Source organism: Dendrobates tinctorius, unplaced genomic scaffold (genome assembly GCF_039654945.1).
Source record: "Dendrobates tinctorius isolate UK_male_01 unplaced genomic scaffold, ASM3965494v1 ptg000060l, whole genome shotgun sequence".
Taxonomy (NCBI): Eukaryota; Metazoa; Chordata; class Amphibia; order Anura; family Dendrobatidae; genus Dendrobates; species Dendrobates tinctorius.
The window spans coordinates 23889005-23913038 of record NW_027361728.1 but is presented as its reverse complement, the minus strand read 5'-3'; the positions used below and the strand labels follow the sequence as shown (position 1 = coordinate 23913038).

General features: G+C 42.9%; 1 protein-coding gene across 2 annotated transcripts in view; it reads left to right on the top strand.

The window, feature by feature from the left end:
* The window catches only part of LOC141092544 (actin-like protein 6A), a 72008-nt gene extending 49550 nt beyond the window's left edge, over nucleotides 1-22458 (top strand). For both annotated transcript variants that reach the window (XM_073578785.1, XM_073578786.1), the window contains 10 exons: nucleotides 1843-1940; nucleotides 3556-3650; nucleotides 9236-9342; nucleotides 10746-10835; nucleotides 10922-10983; nucleotides 11061-11175; nucleotides 19394-19474; nucleotides 20236-20328; nucleotides 20450-20539; nucleotides 21544-22458. In XM_073578785.1, coding sequence (XP_073434886.1) covers nucleotides 1843-1940; nucleotides 3556-3650; nucleotides 9236-9342; nucleotides 10746-10835; nucleotides 10922-10983; nucleotides 11061-11175; nucleotides 19394-19474; nucleotides 20236-20328; nucleotides 20450-20539; nucleotides 21544-21621 — 909 coding nt within the window. In that variant the 3' untranslated portion in view covers nucleotides 21622-22458. The remainder of the gene's footprint in view (nucleotides 1-1842; nucleotides 1941-3555; nucleotides 3651-9235; nucleotides 9343-10745; nucleotides 10836-10921; nucleotides 10984-11060; nucleotides 11176-19393; nucleotides 19475-20235; nucleotides 20329-20449; nucleotides 20540-21543) is intronic.
* The last annotated feature ends 1576 nt before the right edge of the window (nucleotides 22459-24034 follow it).

The following is a 24034-nucleotide window of genomic DNA, read 5'->3' as shown; positions in this document are numbered from 1 at the left end:
TCGTTTCCATGTCATCGATTGTTGTTTAGTTTCGGGATCAAAGTGGTGGATCCAGGTCTCACCCATGGTCAAAAAAGTGACAAAAAATTCTCCTTGTCTGCTTGGAACTTTTCGAGATTTGCTAATGAAATGTCAACTCGTTGCTTCTTTTGCTCGTCGGTTAACATTTTTGGCACCCAACGCGCGGAGACCTTTCTCATATGCAATTCTTTTGCAAGGATTCTTTGAATACTGCCATATGAGATCCCTGTGACCTCAGCTACATGCCTGATAGTCACTCTTCAATCTGCCAACACAACTTCTTCAACTTTTTTCACGTTTTCATCATTGAGGGACGTGGATGGGCGTCCATCGCGATGTTCATCTTCCGTCGATGTTCTTCCCAGCTTAAATTCCTTGGCCCAGCGTGCAACTGTAGAATATAGAGGAGAAGAGTCCCCCAATGTTTCCACCAAGTCACTGTGTATGTCTTTGGTAGACATTTTTTCAAGCAGAGGTATTTGATGACAGCTTTGAGCTAGTTTTTTTCCATTTTGACGTTCACTCCTTGGCAGTTCATATTCAAATGAATGTAGCTCCCGGGAATCGTGGCCTATTTAAGTGATTTTTTTTTCCTGGACTAGTGGGTACCTAAGAGAAAAGAAAACATTTTATTTTAATTTCTGTGTGCAATAGAAATAACCGATTATCATTACTTTTGGATCGCCCCTCGTAGTTAAGATGTCGGCAACACAGGTGCAAGAATACCGATGAGACAACCGCTCACATCCTACCAATCCATGGAGGGGGCAGCTGCTTTGTTATATAAATGCACAATGAAGACTTGTATGTGGCGCTGTTCACACTATGGCAATGCACAGCATCCAGGTTAAAAGCCTATTAGTTACGCCATTCTATTAGATCAGGCGTGCTGCCCAGCGCTATCAAGATGCATCCTATGTGAACAGACATCACAGTTTAAAAGACCAAATGGGCCCAACTGCACCCCGAATAAAAAAGTGCAAAAAACACATAAAAAAGTGAGGTGTTAGTTGATATTTTGGCCAAAATACGTAAGCTCTTAATCCTCTTCACGGATCCCCACGTTTACGAGTCCCTAACACTAAACAGCAATAGCACAAAAAGAGGACCTGAAAATCCTCCAAAGATTCAAAAATACAGCAAAAAAGGCAGAGATGCTTACCTGCCAAGGCCTCCAAACAAATGTACTATCAGGATGCAGTGGACCCATATAGTTAAGATGTCGGCAACACAGGTGCAAGAATACCGATGAGACAACCGCTCACATCCTATCCACTCTGAAGTGGATAAAAGAAGTGTCACAACGGGGAACATGTGCAATCAATGTAGCTTTGACATTGCTGTGTATTCTGTTCATTTTATGGAAGGCTTTATGGGGGATTCCGGTCAGAATACACCATCGGGGTATGTGATGTGTGCACATACCCTAAGGCCACGTTCACATGTTCAGTATTTCACATCAGTATTTGTAAACCAAAAACATGAGTTTAACAGTCAACAAGTATAATAGAAACACGTCACCACTTCTGTATTTATCACCACTCCTGGTTTCGGCTTACAAATACTGATGTAAAAAATGGACCAAATACTGAACAGGTACACGGGGCTTCAGGGTGTATTCATTTTTTTTGAATCATAAACTCTCCAAAAACCACAAGGAGTACAAAAGCCATGAGTTTTGTTTGGAGAATTTCTGCTCTAAGCAAAAAACACAGTGTGAACACACCCTAATGTTGACTTCTATGGGTACCAGGACAGTAGCTAAAATATTTTCTAAATGTTCATTTTATGTTGGGTGAAATATTTAATTTTTTTTTGCAGTGGAATACAAGAGAAAAAAGGGAGAGACTGACAGAGCTGATGTTTGAGCACTACAATATTCCATCATTTTTCCTCTGTAAATCTGCAGTTCTTAGCACGTATCCTTGTTAAGTACTGAATGATGAATATTTTATATGTCCTTCTCTATTAACATGTGCAGGATGTTTACTAATGATCTGTAATTACAAAATTGTTTGTGATTTTAACATTTATTTTTCTTGATTGCTTCCAGGAATAAAAAGTAAGACCTGTTTACTTGGATTTTCCCCTCTACTTACAGGGCATTAGAGGTAGGGGTGTAGATGATTACAAAAACACTGCTGCTTTCCTCCAGGATCAGCAGCAGACATGTCCAAGGTCAAGGTTTTATATTGCAACTCCACTCCATTCACTTAGATCTTCCTGAATTTCAAATGTTTTTGTGCTTCACTTTTTTGGGCATTTTTTCTCCTTAATTTTGCAAGCAAACAATGAAGTGGTTCACTGACTATTGACAGCAGGGTATGTGTAGAGTTAAAAGTACAGAAAATGTAACATATAAAATTGCAAAAAGTTAACAAAAAGGTAGCAAAAAAGAAACAAACAAAACAGTATTTACCTACAGACATAGAGGTAATCTGCAGATAATTACCCTTTAAGACAGTTTAGCAGCGTACTTAGAAGTGTAGCTGCAGGGAGAAAATGAAGTTACATTCCCCCTGCAGCCACTCATTTCTATTTATCAAGGCAGCCTACAGGCCAGTAACCAGTCAGCTCTCTCTACACACTGTACGTGCTGCAGTGATGTCAGCCCAGGAGCAGTGAGTGATTACAGCACGCTCAGTGTGTAGAGAGCGCTGACTGCTCACTGCCCCAGAGCTGCCCTGATGTCTGGAAGCATGCGGCTGCAGGGAGGTTATAACTTTATTTTCTCCTTGCAGCCACACTTTCAATTAGATAGCTGCACATTTTTAAAATGATTCTTACTTGCAGGTTTCCACTATGGCTGCAGAAAAATACTGTTTTTCATTTTTTTTTTGCTGACAGGTTTGATTTAACCAATAAATAAAACAAAATGAGCATGTCCCCTGTAGTAAGTAAATAACATAAGGTACTTAGTTAACACTATTTTGATCAAAAAAGCATAAAAGCTATCCCACCACAACAAGGCCTACCCAATCAGGACTGTCCTATACTGCCTCTAGTAGTAAAACCTCACCATGTGCCAGCCAATCTCAATGTAGATAAGGGCAGAGCAAAGCAGGGGCAGGTATCTGAACAGTTGGGCCCCTGTCCTCCTCTGCCCTTCTCTACATTGAGGTCGGCTGACATAAGGTGAGGTTTTACTACTAGAGACAGTATAGGACCGTCCCAGTTGGGTATACCTTGTTGTGGTGGGATGACGTTTATGCTTTTTTGATCAAAAGTGCCTGGGTTAATTTAAACGAGCCCTAGGTTTACCATTTTGAGTATAGCCTAATTCAGACATCCGTTAAACATGATCCCAGTATACACCGTGATATCCAGGAACTACAGGAGTCCTGACCTGAACCCAATAGCCTCATATAAGCCTATGAGACAGTTGAGTTTAGTTCAGGAGACAAGTGATCAGTCCGGAAATCACGCTCTGTCCTCAGGTCGGGTTTCCTGGACTTCTAAATTAGACCTTACTTCATTAAGAAATCATTGCAAAATGTTCTTTGAGAAAATTTGCTTCTTGACTGCTGCAATTAGATTTTCTAACGGGCGACTTACTGCTTTGATATTGGATAGTGGTGCCACATATACTACAGCTACACCTATTCTCGATGGACGAGTAATTCATCAAGGTAAAATAGATTCTGGCATAAGAAATGTTACTTGTATAGTAATGATCCATAACTAGCCCTCTTTGTATTTGGAGAAGCGCTCTAATATAGTATTTAGGACTGGTCTGTAAACAGCAGCCATGCTGTCCTTATATTTATTTCATCTATTGGTATTTTTGTCAAAGCTATACCAAAAGCAAAGATTTGCAAGACTTTTGGAGCATAAAATTTGGCGTTCAGCTTTCACCTCAATATTAAATACAAGGTGTGGGTCTGAAAATAAATTAAAGGATTTTTCCAATCTTCCGAGAATGGTGCCTTTACAGTTGTGGCCAAAAGTATTGACACCCCTGCAATTCTGTCAGATAATACTCAGTTTCTTCCTGAAAATGATTGCAAACACAAATTCTTTGGTATTATTATCTTCATTTAATTTGTCTTAAATAAAAAAAACACAAAAGAGAATGAAGCAAAAAGCAAAACATTGATCATTTCACACAAAACTCCAAAAATGGGCCAGACAAAAGTATTAGCACCCTCAGCCTAATAGTTGGTTGCACAACCTTTAGCCAAAATAACTGCAACCAACCGCTTCCGGTAACCATCAATGAGTTTCTTACAATGCTCTGCTGTAATTTTAGACCATTCTTCTTTGGCAAACTGCTCCAGGTCCCTGATATTTGAAGGGTGCCTTCTCCAAACTGTCATTTTTAGATCTCTCCACAGGTGTTCTATGGGATTCAGGTCTGGACTCATTGCTGGCCACCTTAGAAGTCTCCAGTGCTTTCTCTCAAACCATTTTCTAGTGCTTTTTGAAGTGTGTTTTGGGTCATTGTCCTGCTGGAAGACCCATGACCTCTGAGGGAGACCCAGATTTCTCACACTGGGCCCTACATTATGCTGCAAAATTTGTTGGTAGTCTTCAGACTTCATAATGCCATGCACACGGTCAAGCAGTCCAGTGCCAGAGGCAGCAAAGCAACCCCAAAACATCAGGGAACCTCCGCCATGTTTGACTGTAGGGACTGTGTTTTCTTCTTTGAATGCCTCTTTTTTTTCTCCTGTAAACTCTATGTTGATGCCTTTGCCCAAAAAGCTCTACTTTTGTCTCATCTGACCAGAGAACATTCTTCCAAAACGTTTTAGGCTTTTTCGGGTAAGTTTTGGCAAACTCCAGCCTGGCTTTTTTATGTCTCGGGGTAAGAAGTGGGGTCTTCCTGGGTCTCCTACCATACAGTCCCTTTTCATTCAGACGCCGACGGATAGTACGGGTTGACACTGTTGTACCCTCGGACAGCAGGGCAGCTTGAACTTGTTTGGATGTTAGTCGAGGTTCTTTATCCGACATCCGCACAATCTTGCGTTGAAATCTCTTGTCAATTTTTCTTTTCCGTCCACATCTAGGGAGGTTAGTCACAGTGCCATGGGCTTTAAACTTCTTGATGACACTGCGCACGGTAGACACAGGAACATTCAGGTCTTTGGAGATGAACTTGTAGCCTTGAAATTTCTCATGCTTCCTCACAATTTGGTTTCTCAAGTCCTCAGACAGTTCTTTGGTCTTCTTTCTTTTCTCCATGCTCAATGTGGTACACACAAGGACACAGGACAGAGGTTCAGTCAACTTTAATCCATGTCAACTGGCTGCAAGTGTGATTTAGTTATTGCCAACACCTGTTAGGTGCCACAGGTAAGTTACAGGTGCTGTTAATTACACAAATTAGAGAAGCATCAAATGATTTTTCGAACAGTGCCAGTACTTTTGTCCACCCTCTTTTTTATGTTTGGTGTGGAATTATATCCAATTTGGCTTTAGGACAATTCTTTTTGTGTTTTTTCATTTAAGACAAATTAAATGAAGATAATAATACCAAAGAATTTGTGTTTGCAATCATTTTCAGGAAGAAACTGAGTATTATCTGACAGAATTGCAGGGGTGTCAATACTTTTGGCCACAACTGTATGTGTGCTGTTCCTAGGGAGAGGTAGTCGGTCTGAATTTCAAATACTGTATATTAGAATTCCGACTATTTAATAAAAGCAGGCATTGGGACAGCAGTTTCAAGTCAGAAGCAGGTGTTCAGAAGATATGCCATAAGTGTACAGGATATGCAAATAAAGTCCGTGAAGCCTCATTTAAGAGTCTCAAACACGGGACTAACCAGATCTTCCTCCAGGGATGGACCCAGCCAAGGAGTTGCTCCTTTCGGAAACCACCATTACCACCGTATTAAGTGGCCCTTTAAGTCAATATCCAGCTCTTTACGAGTTTACAGATATGACAAGGGAAATACCAAGGCCAGGTATCCATCCACAGACAGCTGTTTCAGGGTGTTGCCCCTCATCAGTGTGGAGTAGGATTCTGGCTAGGTGGGAGCAATGCCTAGTAGACCAACATCACGAAACAATCACTGACCACAGGGAGACCAGTCAAAGAAAACACTGCGGAAGCCGGCAAAGGTGCTCAATCACAGTGAAATCCTAGGTGCATTGCTCCCTGGGAAATAAGAATATGCAAATAAAGTCCGTGGAGCCTCATTTAAGAGTCTCAAACACGGGACTAGCCAGATCTGCCTCCAGGGAAGGACCCAGCCAAGGAGTGGCTCCTTTCGGAAACCACCATTAACACCATATTAAGTGGCCCTTTAAGTCAATATCCATCTATTTACGAGTTTACAGATATGACAAGGGAAATACCAAAGCCAGGTATCCATCCACAGACAGCTGTTTCGGGGTGATGCCCCTCATCAGTGTGGAGTAGGATTCTGGCTAGGTGGGAGCAATGCCTAGTAGACCAATATCACGAAACAATCACTGACCTCAGGGGGACCAGTCAAAGAAAACACTGCAGCAGCCGGCAAAGGCGCTCAAAGGGCCACTTAATATGGTGGTAATGGTGGTTTCCGAAAGGAGCCACTCCTTGGCTGGGTCCTTCCCTGGAGACAGATCTGGCTAGTCCCGTGTTTGAGACTCTTAAATGAGGCTCCACGGACTTTATTTGCATATTCGTATTTCCCAGGGAGCAATGCACCTAGGATTTCACTGTGATTGAGCGCCTTTGCCGGCTGCCGCTGTGTTTTCTTTGACTGGTCTCCCTGAGGTCAGTGATTGTTTCGTGATAAGTGTACAGGACGCACTCAATTTTTGTTTTTCCTCCTTTTCTTTGACGAGGTATACCGTAACTTTTTTTTATCTTTAGGCAAGTAAAAAAAATTAAATAAAAAAATATAATTGCACTATAATTTTTATGGTGTTCATTTTGTGGCAAAAATGACAAGGAAACATGATTGTCCATGTCAGTATGATTACAATGATACCAAACATGTACAGTTTTTTACTATTTAAGTGGCTTAAAAAAATTCAGAACTTTAAGTGGATTCTGGGTCGCTGATGTCTGCACGGCACCCCCACCCACCCAGGTACTATTTGATTCAGGCTCCATGCCCAGCGCCTAGTGCATGACCAGGCACATTTAAAGTGACTATGGTGTCACTTCTACTATCACACTGCATGAGATTAACTATTATACTGCAGTCTGTTACTGATGAAGGCCAGTGAGGCCGAAACTTGTATTATTTTCTGGCTGCATTAAAAAATCCAAAAAAATATTCTAGAAGTTGAGTCCCAAGTTTTCTTTATTATTCATGAATGGTGTGGTGCCCTACTTGAGCACCTTCTGAAGTTGTGCATACGGTGTTTTTCCTTTACTCCGAAGCAGTGGACTTGCGGTACAGGGGAAAGTGTCATATCATTTATTGTGATAGATAAATCAGGTAGGGGAGTTAGGTGAGATGAAGGAAATATAAGGTCAGTTTTGTGTGGCGAGATTTAGGAGGATATACGTAGCTGATAGACCATCAGGTATTTTGGATAGCAGAGAGATGACGTCTGGGCCAGTGTTAGCACCATGTCGGATCCCTGCTCTGACAGGCAGTGTCTCCGGTGTGTCATTTCTCTCACCCATGCTGCAGTTGGTTCCTCTCGCAGCAGGGCACGCGTGGGCTCCCGCCCTCTTAAAGGGTCAGCGCGTGCACTTGCTATTTCCTCCCCAGCCAATGGTTGAGAGGCATTATGTATATATTGCTTCCTCTCCACTGGGGAGGTGCCTGAGCAACCTTCCTGTTTTGCGGTCTAGTTGCGTAAGGTTGCATACCAGTCTCTGCCTGCTGCACTCTGGTGCAAATCCTGCCTACTGTCCTCTGGTGCAGATCCTGCCTGCTGCACTCTGATGCAAACTCTGTCTGCTTCATTCTAATACACACCCTGCCAGCTGCTTCCTCCAGTCTGTCCTCTGGATCTAGCTGCTGCGCGTCCATTGGTCTGTCCTGGAGTGGCACCTGGAGTTCATCGGGAGCCAAGTCTAACTTCACCATCAGAGGGTCTAGTGAACAGTCAGGTGTTCGCTTAGTCACGCCCCTACAGGCTCTCCACAGTCAATGGCAGTGGTTCCACAAACCATGTCTGACAGCCAAAGAGGTAGATCTGAGTAGTATCAGTGTGTAGATGGTACTGGAAGTCATGGGACTTTGAGCTCTCCCAGGCCAAAGGTACACTGAGAAAAGTAAGAGTCCCAGAACAGTGCCTTGAAGGACACCAGCAGAGAGAGGGCAGGATGAGTAGTTAGTATGAGAGCGGGAGATGCTAAGTGTGCAGTTGGTGAGGTATAAGAAGATCCAGTAATGGGCAAGGTCTCTGACACCAAGGGAGTAGAGAATTTGTAGTAGGAGGGAGTGGTTGACTGTGTTGAAACCAGATGACAGGTCTAGGAGGAGGAGTATAGAGAATTGTCTGTTAACTTTGGCAGTAAGTCAATGATAATTTTGGTCAGGGCAAATTCGGCATGTGTGGTGGAGACTGAAGCCAGATTGTAGTATATCAAAGAGTTAGATGAGAGATGGGAGGAATGCTCAGGATGGACAAACTGTTCAAGGAGTTTGGAGGTGAACGGGAGCAGCAATGAGGTGCAATTTGGAGAGGAGATAAGTGAGCTTTCCTTCCGGTGATGGTAGGGAGGAAGGTTATGAGGGAGGAGCAGTGGTCTTTTATACATGGGGGTTGTGGTGGCTGGGCAGTAGAGACATGCCTTGGTTGGTTGACCTTATGTTAGAAATGTGTGGTGAAATCTTCGGCAGAGATGAAGGATCTTGGAGGGGCAGTGGAGGGATATAAAGTGTTGAATAATGAACTGTTTGGGGTTGTGGGATAGAGAAGATACAATGTTTGTGAAATAAACCTGTTTAGCAATGTGAAAGTTGCTGTTTTGAATGTGAAGTCTGCCATGCATGTATGAGATGGGGATACAGTGTTAAGCTAGACGTGTCGGCATTAGTGCCAATTCAGTTAGAGAATTTTTTACTGTCATTAGCAGGACCACAGTGCTTAAACATACAAAATACAGTATATTTCCCTTACCAATTGTTTTATTCTTTTCCAATTAGTCCTACTTAGCAAATTGAACACAGATTTGCTTCATTTATGCCACTGTTCAGTGTCTGCAGTTTACTCACAGTACTCAAATTCACAACACAATATCTTCTCTATGGTTTATAACGTGATATTTAAGATCTATTAGCTAAATTCTTTTGGATTACCTTTACTGTTTCCAGGCATTGTAAGGTCACCTCTGGCTGGAAACTTTGTTACGCTGCAGTGTAGAGAGTTACTGCAAGAGATGAATGTGGACTTAATCCCTCCATATATGATTGCTTCTAAGGTGAGATGAATTCTTATGCAAGATGGAGAGGTTTCAAAATAGTCTTAAAGTATTAATAATTGGTCAACAGCATTTTTGGTGCCAAAGATATTTCATCGAATTTAGGGTATTTTTGGGGTGCTGATTCTGAATATGTCATCAGTTTTGCCAGATTGGCTCAAGTTTTTGAGATTTTTGGTATCTTATTTATAGCACTTGTTGGTAAATGCGACGCATCATCTCATTAATTTCTTTGGATTAGTACTTGAACTGAGCAGTTCTCAATATAGTTTTGTGTTAATTAGTGTTCTAAAAGTTTGTTCATAGCTTGATTTTTGCACTAACTTTATGTTGTTGTCTGTTTTCCAGTGAAAAGCATGAACTCATCAAGAAGAAGTTGTCTTAACGATCCAGACTCATTCTGTTACATTTGTGGTGAATACACACTGCCAAAACATAGAAGAAACATAACAGACTTCGTAAAAAAAGTGTATTTTGCCTATTTTGGGGTTATGCTTGGGGACCAAGACAAGTTTTGGGCACCACACATAGTGTGCAAAGCATGTATCGAATTATTACGAAAATGGAGCAAAGGACAAAGAAAAAGCTTCAAATTTGGTGTTCCAATGGTGTGGAGAGAGCCAAAAAATCATCATGATGACTGTTATTTATGGTAAACACAGGTACAGGCACATCTTCACAATGAGGGACAGGCCTTCTTGCAGATTCCATGTTACTCCCATTTTCGTTTCTTATGCTTATTGAATCCTTGCACTTGCACTGCACAGAAATAACAGTCATCATGATGATTTTTTGGCTCTCTCCACACCATTGGAACACCAAATTTGAAGCTTTTTCTTTGTCCTTTGCTCCATTTTCGTAATAATTCGATACATGCTTTGCACACTATGTGTGGTGCCCAAAACTTGTCTTGGTCCCCAAGCATAACCCCAAAATAGGCAAAATACACTTTTTTTACGAAGTCTGTTATGTTTCTTCTATGTTTTGGCAGTGTATATTCACCACAAATGTAACAGAATGAGTCTGGATCGTTAAGACAACTTCTTCATGATGAGTTCATGCTTTTCACTGGAAAACAGACAACAACATAAAGTTAGTGCAAAAATCAAGCTATGAACAAACTTTTAGAACACTAATTAACACAAAACTATATTGAGAACTGCTCAGTTCAAGTACTAATCCAAAGAAATTAATGAGATGATGCGTCGCATTTACCAACAAGTGCTATAAATAAGATACCAAAAATCTCAAAAACTTGAGCCAATCTGGCAAAACTGATGACATATTCAGAATCAGCACCCCAAAAATACCCCAAATTCATTAAAATATTTTGGACACCAGAAAAAAAAATTTTTTTCGTTGACCTGTGTAATGATAGTATGATCTTTTGGGGGATATTTCAGGAGGTGGTACCAGAGGGAGCACCGGCTAACTGGCAGAAAAAGCAAGCGCTGCCTAATGTGACCCGGTCTTGGCATGATCATATGTGCAGTGTAAGTATAACATTAATGTATGAAACAAACACGGAATCCGGAAAACTAAAGACTGTAAAGAACTCATTTCTACCACTTCTTTGCAGAATGTAATACATGACTTTAAGAAATCTGTGCTACAAGTCTCCAGCACTGCTTACCATGAGAAGTAAGTCTGTCTCTAGTGTCGGGCCGTGTACTGAACATTTATGTTATTAATCAGTGTAAACTCTTCCACTCCTCCAGTGTAGCAGCCAAGATGCCGACAGTCCACTATGAATTTCCTAATGGCTATAACCGCAAGTTTGGGGTTGAGCGACTAAGAGTTGTGGAGGGATTATTTAATACTTCCGGTGTTAAGGTCGGTTTTTCTGTATTTTTAGTGCTAACCATTTTGTTAATAGTGGACATAGTCATGGCTAAAAATCACAATTTAGTTAATTCTAAATTATACAACTTCAGCTAGAACAATATGATATGGTTAATGCCCTTTGTCCTGGGATAGGTATTAGGCCCCTTTAACAGTACCAGCACACAAGAGACAACACAACGACCATAAGTCCCAAATTATAGCACAATATTTATTATTACAATCAGATAAAATCAATATTAAAACAGGTATCAATATATGGAATAAGACAAATTTTTATACATATACTGAAGAAATATACATATATTTAAAATTAAACTATCTGGAATATAGGCAGTACCACCCCAATAGGACATACATTCACATAGCAGTGCAAAAAATAAATGTGAAAAATGTGCATACAATTAATAAATACAATTCTATAAATTTATAAAGTGCATCATAAATTGTAAATAAAGTGCTGTGCAATTTTACAATAAAACAGTAGGTGCTAATATGTCCTATGTGGATCATACAGATAAAGTGCAGTGCCCAGTGCAATGCAATTATGTAACTGAACAATAGGTGTCAGTATGTCATAAACAGAATTGAGGAGATGAATAGTAAATCACTTACAAAGTGTGCTGTATAAATTGTTCCTGGGATAGACGCCCAGCCCCAACGCCCAATTCATCTCCTCAGTTTTGTTTATGGCATACTGTCTTCCTGGTCAGCACACATACAGATCATTCTGTGACACCTGTTGCGTTTTTTGGATTACTACTTGTATGGTCTGCATAGGCATACTGACACCTATTGTTCAGTTACATAATTGCATTGCACTGGGCACTGCACTTTATCTGTATGATCCACATAGGACATATTAGCACCTACTGTTTTATTGTAAAATTGCACAGCACTTTATTTACAATTTATAATGCACTTTACAAGTTTATAGAATTGTATTTCTTATTAATTGTATGCACATTTTTCACATATTTAGTTTTTGCACTGCTATGTGAATGTATGTCCTATTGTGGTGGTACTGCCCATATTCCAGATATAATTTTAAATATATGTACGGTATATTTCTTCAGTATATGTATAAAAATTTGTCTTATTCCATATATTGATACCTGTTTTAATATTGATTTTATCTGATTGTAATAATAAATATTGTACTCTAATTTGGGACTTAAGGGGGTTTTACACATAGCGATATCGCGATAACGTCACCGATTTTGTGACGTTATCACGATATCGCTATGTGTGATACTTACCTCCGACCGGCTCCCCCGCTGGTTATCGCTGATCGCACGAGATCGGGGGGCTCCATTTCGCGTTGTCAGCTTCCTGCTGGGCTTCCTGCTGTGTGAGTCGAGCGACGCTGGACGCGGGTGGGAGGACGTCTTTATCGCTGTGTGTGAAAGGTGAGTATCGTGCGCTGCGTCGCTGCTGCATCGCTGTGAGATCTTTCTGTGTGAAAGCTCACTAGCGATCATTTAGCGATGCACCAGCGATCCTGACCGGGTCGGATCGCTGTTGCCTCGCTAAATGTAAAAGGGCCTTTATGGTCGTTGTGTTGTCTCTTGTGTGTTGGTTTTAGCTAAGTTTACGACTGTCCCCATTTAATGTCCAATTCACTGGCAATAATAATATTTGTAACTTAATTTTATATCATTATTTTATTGATACTATATTGAGTGAATTGCCAGTTCTCCTTACATCTTTCTTTGTGTGGTGCCCCTTAACAGTACGCGTGGTATCCGTTTCCACGGATGTCACATGTACCCATTATACAGTTGTGGCCAAAAGTATTGACACCCCTGCAATTCTGTCAGATAATACTCAGTTTCTTCCTGAAAATGATTGCGCAAACAAGTTCTTTGGTATTATTATCTTCATTTAATTTGTCTTAAATGAAAAAACACAAAAGAGAATGAAGCAAAACATTGATCATTTCACACAAAACTCCAAAAATGGGCCAGACAAAAGTATTGGCACCCTCAGCCTAATACTTGGTTGCACAACCTTTAGCCAAAATAACTGCGACCAACCGCTTCCGGTAACCATCAATGAGTTTCTTACAATGCTCTGCTGGAATTTTAGACTATTCTTCTTTCGCAAACTGCTCCAGGTCCCTGATATTAGAAGGGTGCCTTCTCCAAACTGCCATTTTTAGATCTCTCCACAGGTGTTCTATGGGATTCAGGTCTGGACTCATTGCTGGCCACCTTAGAAGTCTCCAGTGTTTTCTCTCAAACCATTTTCTAGTGCTTTTTGAAGTGTGTTTTGGGTCATTGTCCTGCTGGAAGACCCATGACCTCTGAGGGAGACCCAGCTTTCTGACACTGGGCCCTACATTATGCTGCAAAATTTGTTGGTAGTCTTCAGACTTCATAATGCCATGCACACGGTCAAGCAGTCCAGTGCCAGAGGCAGCAAAGCAACCCCAAAACATCAGGGAACCTCCGCCATGTTTGACTGTAGGGACCGTATTCTTTTCTTTGAATGCCTCTTTTTTTCTCCTGTAAAATATATGTTGATGCCTTTGCCCAAAAAGCTCTACTTTTGTCTCATCTGACCAGAGAACATTCTTCCAAAACGTTTTAGGCTTTTTCAGGTAAGTTTTGGCAAACTCCAGCCTGGCTTTTTTATGTCTCGGGGTAAGAAGTGGGGTCTTCCTGGGTCTCCTACCATACAGTCCCTTTTCATTCAGACGCCGACGGATAGTACGGGTTGACACAGGAACATTCTGGTCTTTGGAGATGGACTTGTAGCCTAATCCAACCTGCTATTAACCAGGACGTCTTTCTGAAGGGCCCTAGTGTGGAATTGTGCCCACTTGACCGCAGGGATACATGAGGTTAGGGAGCCTAACAGGGACATGGCCTGCCTGAGGGTCATGGAGGGTCTATCGATTGCCCGAAGAACCTGCTGCTGTATCTGCTGTAATTTATCTACGGGTAACAGACACTGCTGAGCTTCTGAATTTAACAGCAAGCCTAGAAACTTCTGGACCTTTAAGGGCTGAAATCGGGACTTCTCGTAATTTATTATCCATCCGAGGTTCTCTAATCTGGACTTAGCTTTTTTTTTAATCTGAGATAGACAATGGTCCACTGAATTTCCCACAATCAAAAAATCATCCAAGTATGGGATAATTAAGATGTCAACTTCCCGTAAATGAGCCATAACTTCGGCCACTATTTTTGTAAATACCCGGGGCGCTGCTGGGAGACCAAAGGGAAGGGCTCTATATTGATAATGACGGATTATACCGTCTATTGATATCGCCACTCTCAGGAACTGCTGGAAATCTGCGTGGATGGGCACATGATAGTATGCGTCTTTTAAGTCCAATACCGCCATAAAACACCCTTCAAACAGCATCTTTATTGTAGAACTAATGGATTCCATTTTAAAGGTGCGTTTAACCAAAAATTCATTAAGGAAACGTAAATTAATAATCGTTCTGAATGTTTTATCCAGCTTTTGGATTAGGAATAAGGGAGAGTAGAACCCTCTTCCTCTCTCACCTCTATCAGAACGATTTTTAGACACAGGTTCAAGACCTCTGCTTCTATAGCCGCTTGCTCGAAGGGTGAAGACCTTAAGGGTGTTGGTTTAAAGCTATGCCGTGGGACTTGAGTGAACTCCAACCTGAGTCCGGTGGATATCACATTCCGCACCCAGTCACTATTGGTGACCTGTAACCATGCTGGGAGGAAGGATGACAGTCTACACCCCACGGGAATTGCTAGTCATTGGTTCTGTCTTTTTCGCTCTCTCGACAAGCGTCTGAACATGAACCCCGTACCTCTTCTCCAGTAGTTCGTCCAGGACTGCTCCGAATAAATATTCCCCCTCACACGGGATAGTACAGAGTTTCGCCCTGGAGTGAATATCTCCCGGCCAGCACTTTAGCCACAGGGCTCTCCGAGCCGCATTAGAGAGTCCTGCTGCCCTGGCGGCCATTCTGACTGCATCAGCCGAGGCATCCGCTAGGAAGGCTGCGCCATCCTGGATTATTGGTAGGGCCCCAAGGATTGCCTGTCTAGATGTTCCTTGTTTTAACTGCGACACTATATGGTCCAACCAGACCATCATGGACCTGGCCGTGCAAGTCGATGCTACTGCTGGTCTTAAGGAACCGGCTGCCATCTCCCAGGTATTTTTAAGGAAGGTATCTGCCTTCCTGTCTAGAGGATCTTTAAGGGACCCCATGTCCTCAAAGGGTAGCGAGGATCTTTTCGATGCTTTCGCAATAGCTGCATCTAATTTGGGGGCCTTGTCCCAAGTATGCATTGCTGAATCATCAAAGGGATATCTCCGCTTGAGGGCTGGTGGTAGCGACCCTCTTTTATCTGGCTTTTTCCACTCTCTGCAGATGAGATCCTGGATCTTTTCGCTTAGTGGGAAGACCCTACGCTTCCTCTGCTCCAGCCCCCCGAACATCACATCCTGCATGGATAATTGAGGCTTCGGCTCCTCCACCTCCATTGTCCCTCTGACCGCTTTTACCAATTTGTCTACTCGGTCGAGCGGCAGGCAAAACCGACCAGAGTCCTCTTATTCTGAGGAGGAGGAGGGAGATGAAATATGGGAGTCCTTACTTCTCCTCCACTCTGTCGAGGAATCCGACTTCACCGGGTCCTCACCCCTTAAACTCTGGTTGGGACAGGGATTTTAGGGTTTCCTTCATCTCTGCCCTTACTATATCCCTTAAACACGCCGCTACTGCGGGCGACTCCTCCGCCACTGTCTGCTGGATACAGGGGGGACATAACTTTTTGGGGCATGAGTCTGGTAACGGGCATGCACAGAGTGCGCATTCCCTGTGTCTGGTTTTACTCATGGCTTTCTTCCCCTAGAATAAAACACAGAAGGAGGCCCCGTCACTGAGTGAACATTCACGAAGATCACTTACCAGTGCCACAATCAAGTACCGGAGAATGAGGGGGATTTTTCTCAGTCGATGCTCCTGTCTGCCTAGAGGAGCTTTTATGACTGGACTGGTCACTTCGTCCCGGACGCTCCTGTCACGGGCCCCTTTCTTCTTCTGTTTGACCTGCCTAAGGTCATCCAGGGACGGCAGTGAAGATTGTCGCTGTTGCCGCCGTTCCTGATCGCTCTCCATTACTGGCTTGCAATAATGTGGCCAAGGCAAGGCACCCATCTAGGGTCCTGCCTATATACCCCTCCTCCGGACAGCAGATTTCCTCCTGCCGCACCCTCCCCCTAATAGGGCCCTCCTCCCCATCTGGCGCCGCTTTGGGCAGGGGAACCGGCGCTTACCGGCATCCTCCCGATGGGCGCCGCCATCTTGGGTCCCCGCGCCTGCGCAGTGGCGCCGCCGACCCGGAAGCGCCCCCAGGCTCCGCCCCCTGACGTCACCGCGACTCCGATGTGACCGGAAGTCACGCGGGACGCCCGGGCGCTACACCATGGAGCACTCCCCGGCCCCAGCGCCCTGCAGCTGCGCCGGCCCCCTCAATCCTCCGCGATCGCGCTGCCGGAGCTGGGAGCCCCCGGGGGGCATACTTACCGGCGGCGGCGCACATATGGAGACGGACCTTCTCCGGATGCCGCTCCCTGCTGTATCCACCATCGCCATGCCACCCATCCTGGGACACCGTGGCGTCCTCCAGGAGCTCCGCACCAGGCCGAGGTAGGAGACCCCTCGCTACCTATACTGGCCGGCCTGGGATCCGGTCTGTAGGATCCCGTCCCCTCAGGAACAGGAAACCAACTGATGCGTGGGAGAGATGCCGCCCTTTTGTACCTGTAGGTTTCCTGTTCCCGAAGGGCGGATCCCCTCTCTCGTGGTGCTGTCATGGGTGTCCGAATAAAATGTAACGGTGACCACTTTCGACACTGTTGACCACCATCTTCTATTCTCTAGGCTCCAGTCACTAGGCATTAAGGACACTGCTCTCTCCTGGTTCTCTTCCTATCTTTCTGACCGCTCCTTCAGTGTTTTGTTCGCTGGCTCCACTTCATAATAATAATAATAATAATCTTTATTTTTATATAGCGCTAACATATTCCGCAGCGCTTTACAGTTTGCACACATTTTCATCACTGTCCCCGATGGGGCTCACAATCTACATTCCCTATCAGTATGTCTTTGAGGTGTGGGAGGAAACCGGAGTGCCCGGAGGAAACCCACACAATCACGGGGAGAACATACAAACTCCTTGCAGATGTTGTCCTTGGTGGGATTCGAACCCCGGACTCCAGCGCTGCAAGGCTGCAGTGCTAACCACTGAGCCACCGTGCTGCCCTCTTCTCTTCCTCTCACTGTTGGGGTATCTCAGGGCTCAGTCCTTGGCCCCCTTTTCTTTTCTCTCTACACGGCCCCAATTGGACAGTCCTTCAGCAGATTTGGGTTTCAGTATCCTCTTTATGCTGATGACACAACTATGCGCGTCATCCCCTGACCATAACCCCACTGTACTACAGAACGTCTGTCCGCAGTCTCCAACATCATGTCCGCTCTCTATCTGAAACTAAACCTTTCCAAAACTGAACTTCTCCCACCGTCTACTAACCTCCCTAAATCTGACATTTCCCTCTCCGTGGTTGGCACCATAATTACACCCCGGCAGCAGGTGCACTGTCTGGGTGTTATGTTTGATACCAATCTCTCCTTCACCTCCCATATACAATCTCTTGCCCCTTACACCTAAAGAACATCTCTAGAATCTGCCCTATTCGCACCATGGAGACAACAAAAACCCTCACTGTCGCCCTGATCCACTGTAAGGATCTATTAATTGGCCACCCCCTCACTCGACTTTCCCCTCTCCAGTCCATCCTTTATGCAGCAGACAGGGTCATCCATCTGGCTAATCGATACTCGGACGCATCCGCTCTTCGACAGTCGTTACACTGGATGCCCATTCATTATAGGATCCAATTCAAAGTACTTGTTCTCACCCACAAAGCTCTCCACAGTGCAGCACCCCATTACATCTCCTCCCTCATTTCTGTCTATCGGCCTAGCCAATCGCTGCGCTCTGCAAATGACTTTCGACTAAACTCTGCACTAATCCGTACCTCCCACTCCCGACTCCAAGGCTTGTCCCGCGTTGTGCCAATCCTTTGGAATGCTCTACCCCAAGAAATTAGGACCAGCCACAACTTGCAGTTTTAGGCGCTCCCTCAAAACCCATTTGTTCAGAGCAGCCTATCACGTTCCCTAATCAAAGTCATTTTATGTGTGTGTGTAGCCCATTCACTATCTCTATCTATCCCCCACTCCCTCAAGATGGCTGGACCATCATTGTAAATACACACCTGTACTTTGTATCTTCCCCACCTCATTGTAGATTGTAAGCTCTCACGAGCAGGGTCGTTTTATTTTGCTTTAATTATTGTATTACTGTTAACATTACTTACGACTGTTGTGTTTGAAACTGTCAAACTGTAAAGGGCTGCGGAATATGTTGGCACTATATAAAGATTATTATACTAAACAGGAAACCCATACAAAGAAAAGGAAACTTGCAGCATTCACCAGTCATAAAAAAAACCCCACCTTTATTTAAAAAAATAAAAACACAGAAGAGGTGTTTCTTCCTAAACCAGGAAGACGTGCGTGACTATTGTTGAAAAGCATGTACGTAGCGTAAAATGGCTGTTAACAATTTATTATAGTGTTGCTTTTTTTTTTTTTTTTTTCAAATAACATCATAGAATTTTATGACTGCTGAGTGTTGCATTTTCCCTCTTCTATGTATGGTTTCCAGACTGTTTGCGCTACCTCTTGCTGGAGTAATTGGGGATTACTACCCCAAGAGTGCCGGTATTCTTTCTATGGACTGTTATGCTATACATGAAAGCTGCAGCTAATGACTGTCCTAAGCGGTCTTTTGTTGTATACCGCTGAGGCCAAAGATTAACTGCACTTTTCATGTCTGGTAGACAGCATTAGAGCCAAGCACACAAAGACCAGTGGAATGGTAGAGGATTATTCAGCACAGGTTTGTTTTATCACAATCCCCACTTTTTTTTTTTTTTCATTTATGTCTGATTTTTTTGGAAGTTGTAATTGGTACAGAATGAAAACAGCATTTTCCTGCTGATGCACTTCAGAAGCATACAAGACCTTTTTCTATATGTGGTTATTGATCTGTAACACTTATCTTACAATTACCAGTAAATGTTTATTTTTTGTGTTTTATGTAGGGTATAAAAAGATAATTGCAATATATTCTCTCTTTAGGGCTTGGCTGATGGTACTGCACTTGGAGTTAGCCAAGTTGTGTTGAAAAGTGTTGACATGTGTGATAGTAAAATTAGTGCGGTAAGTATGAAACTGAGAAGTTATCAATATGCACAGTATGTGCCAATAACAATACATGACTGGTTCCTACGGGGCCACAGTAGTTATTCTGGATGGCAGTATTAGGCCGGTTTCACATTTGCGCTTTATGGCGCAGCGACGGCCTGCGCACGGCCGCCACTAAGCCCCGCCCCATCCGGTCATCGCCGCCTACTAGCGCACATGGACGTTTGCGATCTGCGCACCCTATCTTTAGCATAGGGTGCGCAGATCGTGCGCTGGCAGTATTTTGTCGTGCGCTGTGCACTTTTGAAGGTGCGCGCCGAAATGCAACATGCTGCGTTCGGCGCACCTTCAAAAGTGCGCAGCGCACGGCAAAATCCTGCTAGCGCATGATCTGCGCACCCTATGCTAAAGATAGGGTGCGTGGATCGCAAGCGTCCATGTGCGCTACTAGGCGGCGATGACCGGATGGGGCGGGCAGGGAGCCGGCAGGGGGCGGGGCTTAGCGGCGGCCGTGCGCAGGCCGTCGCTGCGCCATAAAGCGCAAATGTGAAACCGGCCTTATGGGTGCATTTTAGCATCAGTAATTACATGGACAACACCCACAGCTCCCATTGATCTACTGAACCAGACAATAGGTTCCTCCGGTGATCACTTCAAACTAAATATTAAAAAAATAAATGAATGAAAATTACAATATAATGGTAATTTTGCCAACTAACCGTGCTGCAAGGAAATGTAAAATAACAATGCATAATAATGCATTTTTTATTTCATAGAAATTGTATGGCAACATCATCGTTACAGGCGGGAATTCCTTATTACCAGGATTCACGGACAGACTCGCAAGAGAACTCTCAAATAGAACAAAGGTAACAATTACTTTCTGTGGATAATCACTTTTGGGGACTCGGACATTGATTGCCTTTCCTCAGCTAATTGTCCAGATTATCTATATAGGAGGAGAGCAGTAATGAAATGCTTCTGTTACAGAACGTAAAACTAAAGCTGGTCATAAATGAGCTGGCAGTAGAGAGGAGGCGGCTCAGTACATGGCTTGGCGGCTCCACTCTTGTTTCTCTGGTGAGTGAAAAATACTTGTTTAAAAAGTAGTGTGTGACTTAGGAACGCTACATTGAAATGCCCAGCACAGGGCATGACAGGGCCTGGTACAATATGGATTCTCCCTGTACTGAACCACTGACCCACTAGATTTGGGTAAACCTATATTATTTGCCTACTGTGCTTTTTCTAATCTATTGCTTTTACATATTTGCTAGTGATGAGAGAACTTGCTCGGATAAGGTGTTATCAGATCATGCTCATGCTAATGGAGTGTATTCGGCGTGCTCAAATACTATGTTAGTGTCTCTGCGGCTGCATGTCTCCTGGCTGTTCAACAGCCACAACACAAAGGGATTGGCTAACAAACAGACAATCCCTGCTTGTGTTGCAGATGTCAAACAGCCAGGAGACATGCAGCTGCGGGGACTGGTACATAGTATTCGAGCACGTCGAAGTCACTTGGTTAACACCTTATCCGAGCACGTTCTCTCGTCACTAATATTTACCCAACTGGATGTGGTTACAAATAAATACTTATTTTCAGTGATTAATAATTTACAGTTTTTGTATATTCAAAGTCATCAGTCTATCTACACTATCATTCTATTTTCTTAGCATCCTGAAAATGCATCCTTGTAGAAAATCCTACTAAAGTCTGTTAGGCACACAGTGGGGCAGCACAGTGGCTCAGTGGTTAGGATTGTTGCTTTTTAGCACTGTGGGACTAGGGATCAAATCCTAGCAAGAAATAAAAAAAAAAATTGAAGGACTGTGTGCCCCAATGGGGACAGTGATATGGTGCTATATAAGCAAGTAAAACAATTTGAATAAAGTCATACTTACCAAAAAATGAGTATTTGAATATTAGGAAATGTCATACCTCCCACATCTGATGAATTCATTATGTAATATCCCTGTTTGCCCTTGTTACCCTGCTTTACTCTTCATTCAATAAAGATTAATCTTTAATTTTGAATAGTTTGGGGATGTATCTCCTTAAAGGCTCTTGTCTGATCTTACAGGGAACCTTTCAGAGCTGGATATCCAAAAAAGAATATGAAGAAAAAGGAAAACAATGTGTGGAGACAAAATGCCCTTAACTTAGAATTAGAGAACTTAACAAATCATTAAATCGCCCAAGTAATCCCTTTTGTAGCATAATTTACCAGTCATGTATAGATGACATACTGTAATGATGTGTGATTTACCAAGCAGGCTAACCCTAAGGGTGAATTCCTTCACTGCAGATTTGGTTGTAGAAAGTTCTACAATGGGTCCATTCATCTGAAACAATCCAAAACAGATGACTGGAACTGACTCAGTCACAGAAATGTCTGCATCCAAACCTGCAGCATGGGAATTCACTCTAGAACGCGATTTTACCAAATATATTGAGTGCAAGTTCCCACGTGGCACGCTGCACCATAGAGTGCACATTTTATGCCGAATTCACCCCATACCTAGCAGACTACCATACTGCGAATTTCATGTGTGTGAGGCAGGTCATTTCCTGCAGCAAGAAAATTTGATTTTGTTAAATCGCATTCAGAACGCTGGTACTTAATCCATCATAGAAAATATGCGGCATTTATGCTTCTTTGGAAAATACTTTTATTTTACAGTCTTGAGTTAAGGGATAGCTTTTGCCTTCAGCAATGTGTAAATCGTGAATTGGTTTAATCCATACCTTGATTGTAAAACATTTAATACTTGGATACATATATAAGGCAGTCAAGTTCAGGTACTGCGATCCCAGCATGGTCGGGTTTTATGAACGTGTAAATTAAGCATTAATGAAACAGAGTATTTTAGCAGTTTGTTAGTCCAACTATTAAATGCATAGACATAGTAGAGGGTAACATACGTAACAGCACAGAACTGTAAGGTTTCTTGGAAGAAATTGAAGAACCTCAAATAAATCTTGTTGATGCATTCAATATTAAGTGTATGTCTGTATTTCATTATATGTATCAATGGAAAAGTTTTCATTCTATTTAAGACTTTTTTTTTTTTTTTTTACTATTAACAAACATTGCAACGAGGGTGTGCTGAACAGTTTGTACATCTCCATAGTTGGTAGAGAGGGATTTCTAATCAGTTTTAACCATGGCCAGACTAGCCGCATTTCTTATCTCTGGATGCTGGTGACCATGTGGATCTATTGGACTGATCATAGCAATGGGACTCAGCTTATGAGATGATCGGTTTCTGCCTCTGTGGAATATCTGCATTATTATGTACAAACTGCTATCTTATTAATGGGTGGTGATATGCGGCAGAATAAAAGTATACATTGTGAACGTAGTCTAAATTTTTTCTTTATACATAGAAAATAAACACTTCAATCAAACCAGTAATTCCAATGACTGATAGCCCTAGCTTTTTGTTTCAGATTTTAGAGACAAGTGTTTGTCTCCAAGATGAAAATCAGAGTTATTTGTCATTTTCTTAAATGGGTGCTTACCCTCCCCGGATCCAGCGCCAAGTCTCCGCCGCTGCTTCCAGTGTCTATTGGTGTCTGCAGTGCTGACGTCACATCTGCAACGTGGCAGCCAATATGCGAGATCAATGGCTCTGAGCGACCACTGCTGTGTGCGTGAGCAGAGCCGCTAAGCTCCGTTATGTGCATCGCTGTCACGAGACATCAGTTCTGCAGACAATTAGCGTCACCAGGGCCAGCGGAGAAGACTCCACGCTGGACCCGGGGAGAGTAAGTAAAGAGCTGGTTGTTTCTCAACTACTACAGGAGCTTATACCCGTTCAGAAAAATGTTTGTGCAACACATTTTAGTCTGAATGTAGACATAAACCATGTACAATGTAGTAGGGCAGTAGTAGCATACCTGTATTCTATACTCATACATACCTGTGTTGGGTTTATTCAGCCATCAGTTACACAAACACTGCATGAAAATATGTTATCTTCTGGTCTGATAGTAACAAATTCTGGTAAATAGTTAGGTCCATATATATTTGGACAGAGACAGCATTTTTCTAATTTTGGTTCTAGACATTACCACAATGAATTTTAAATAAAACAATTCAGATGCAGTTGAAGTTCTACCTTTCAGCTTTCATTTTAGGGTATCCACATTAAAATTGGATGAAGGGTTTAGGAGTTTCAGTTCCTTAACATGTGCCACCCTGTTTTTAAAAGGACCAAAAGTAACTGGACAATTGACTCCAAGGCTATTTCATGGACAGGTGTCGTTATGTCATTCTCAATTAAGCAGATAATAGGCCTGGAGTTGATTTGAGGTGTGGTGCTTGCATTTGGAAGGTTTTGCTGTGAAGGAAACATGCGGTCAAAGGAGCTCTCCATGCAGGTGAAACAAGCCATCCTTAAGAGAAAGAAAGAACTGGTGAACTCATTAATACAAAAAGACTTGGGCGCCCACAGAAGACAACAGTGGTGGATGATCGCAGAATTATCTCCATGGTGAAGAGAAACCCCTTCACAACAGCCAACCAAGTGAACACCACTCTCCAGGGAGGTAGGCGTATCAATATCCAA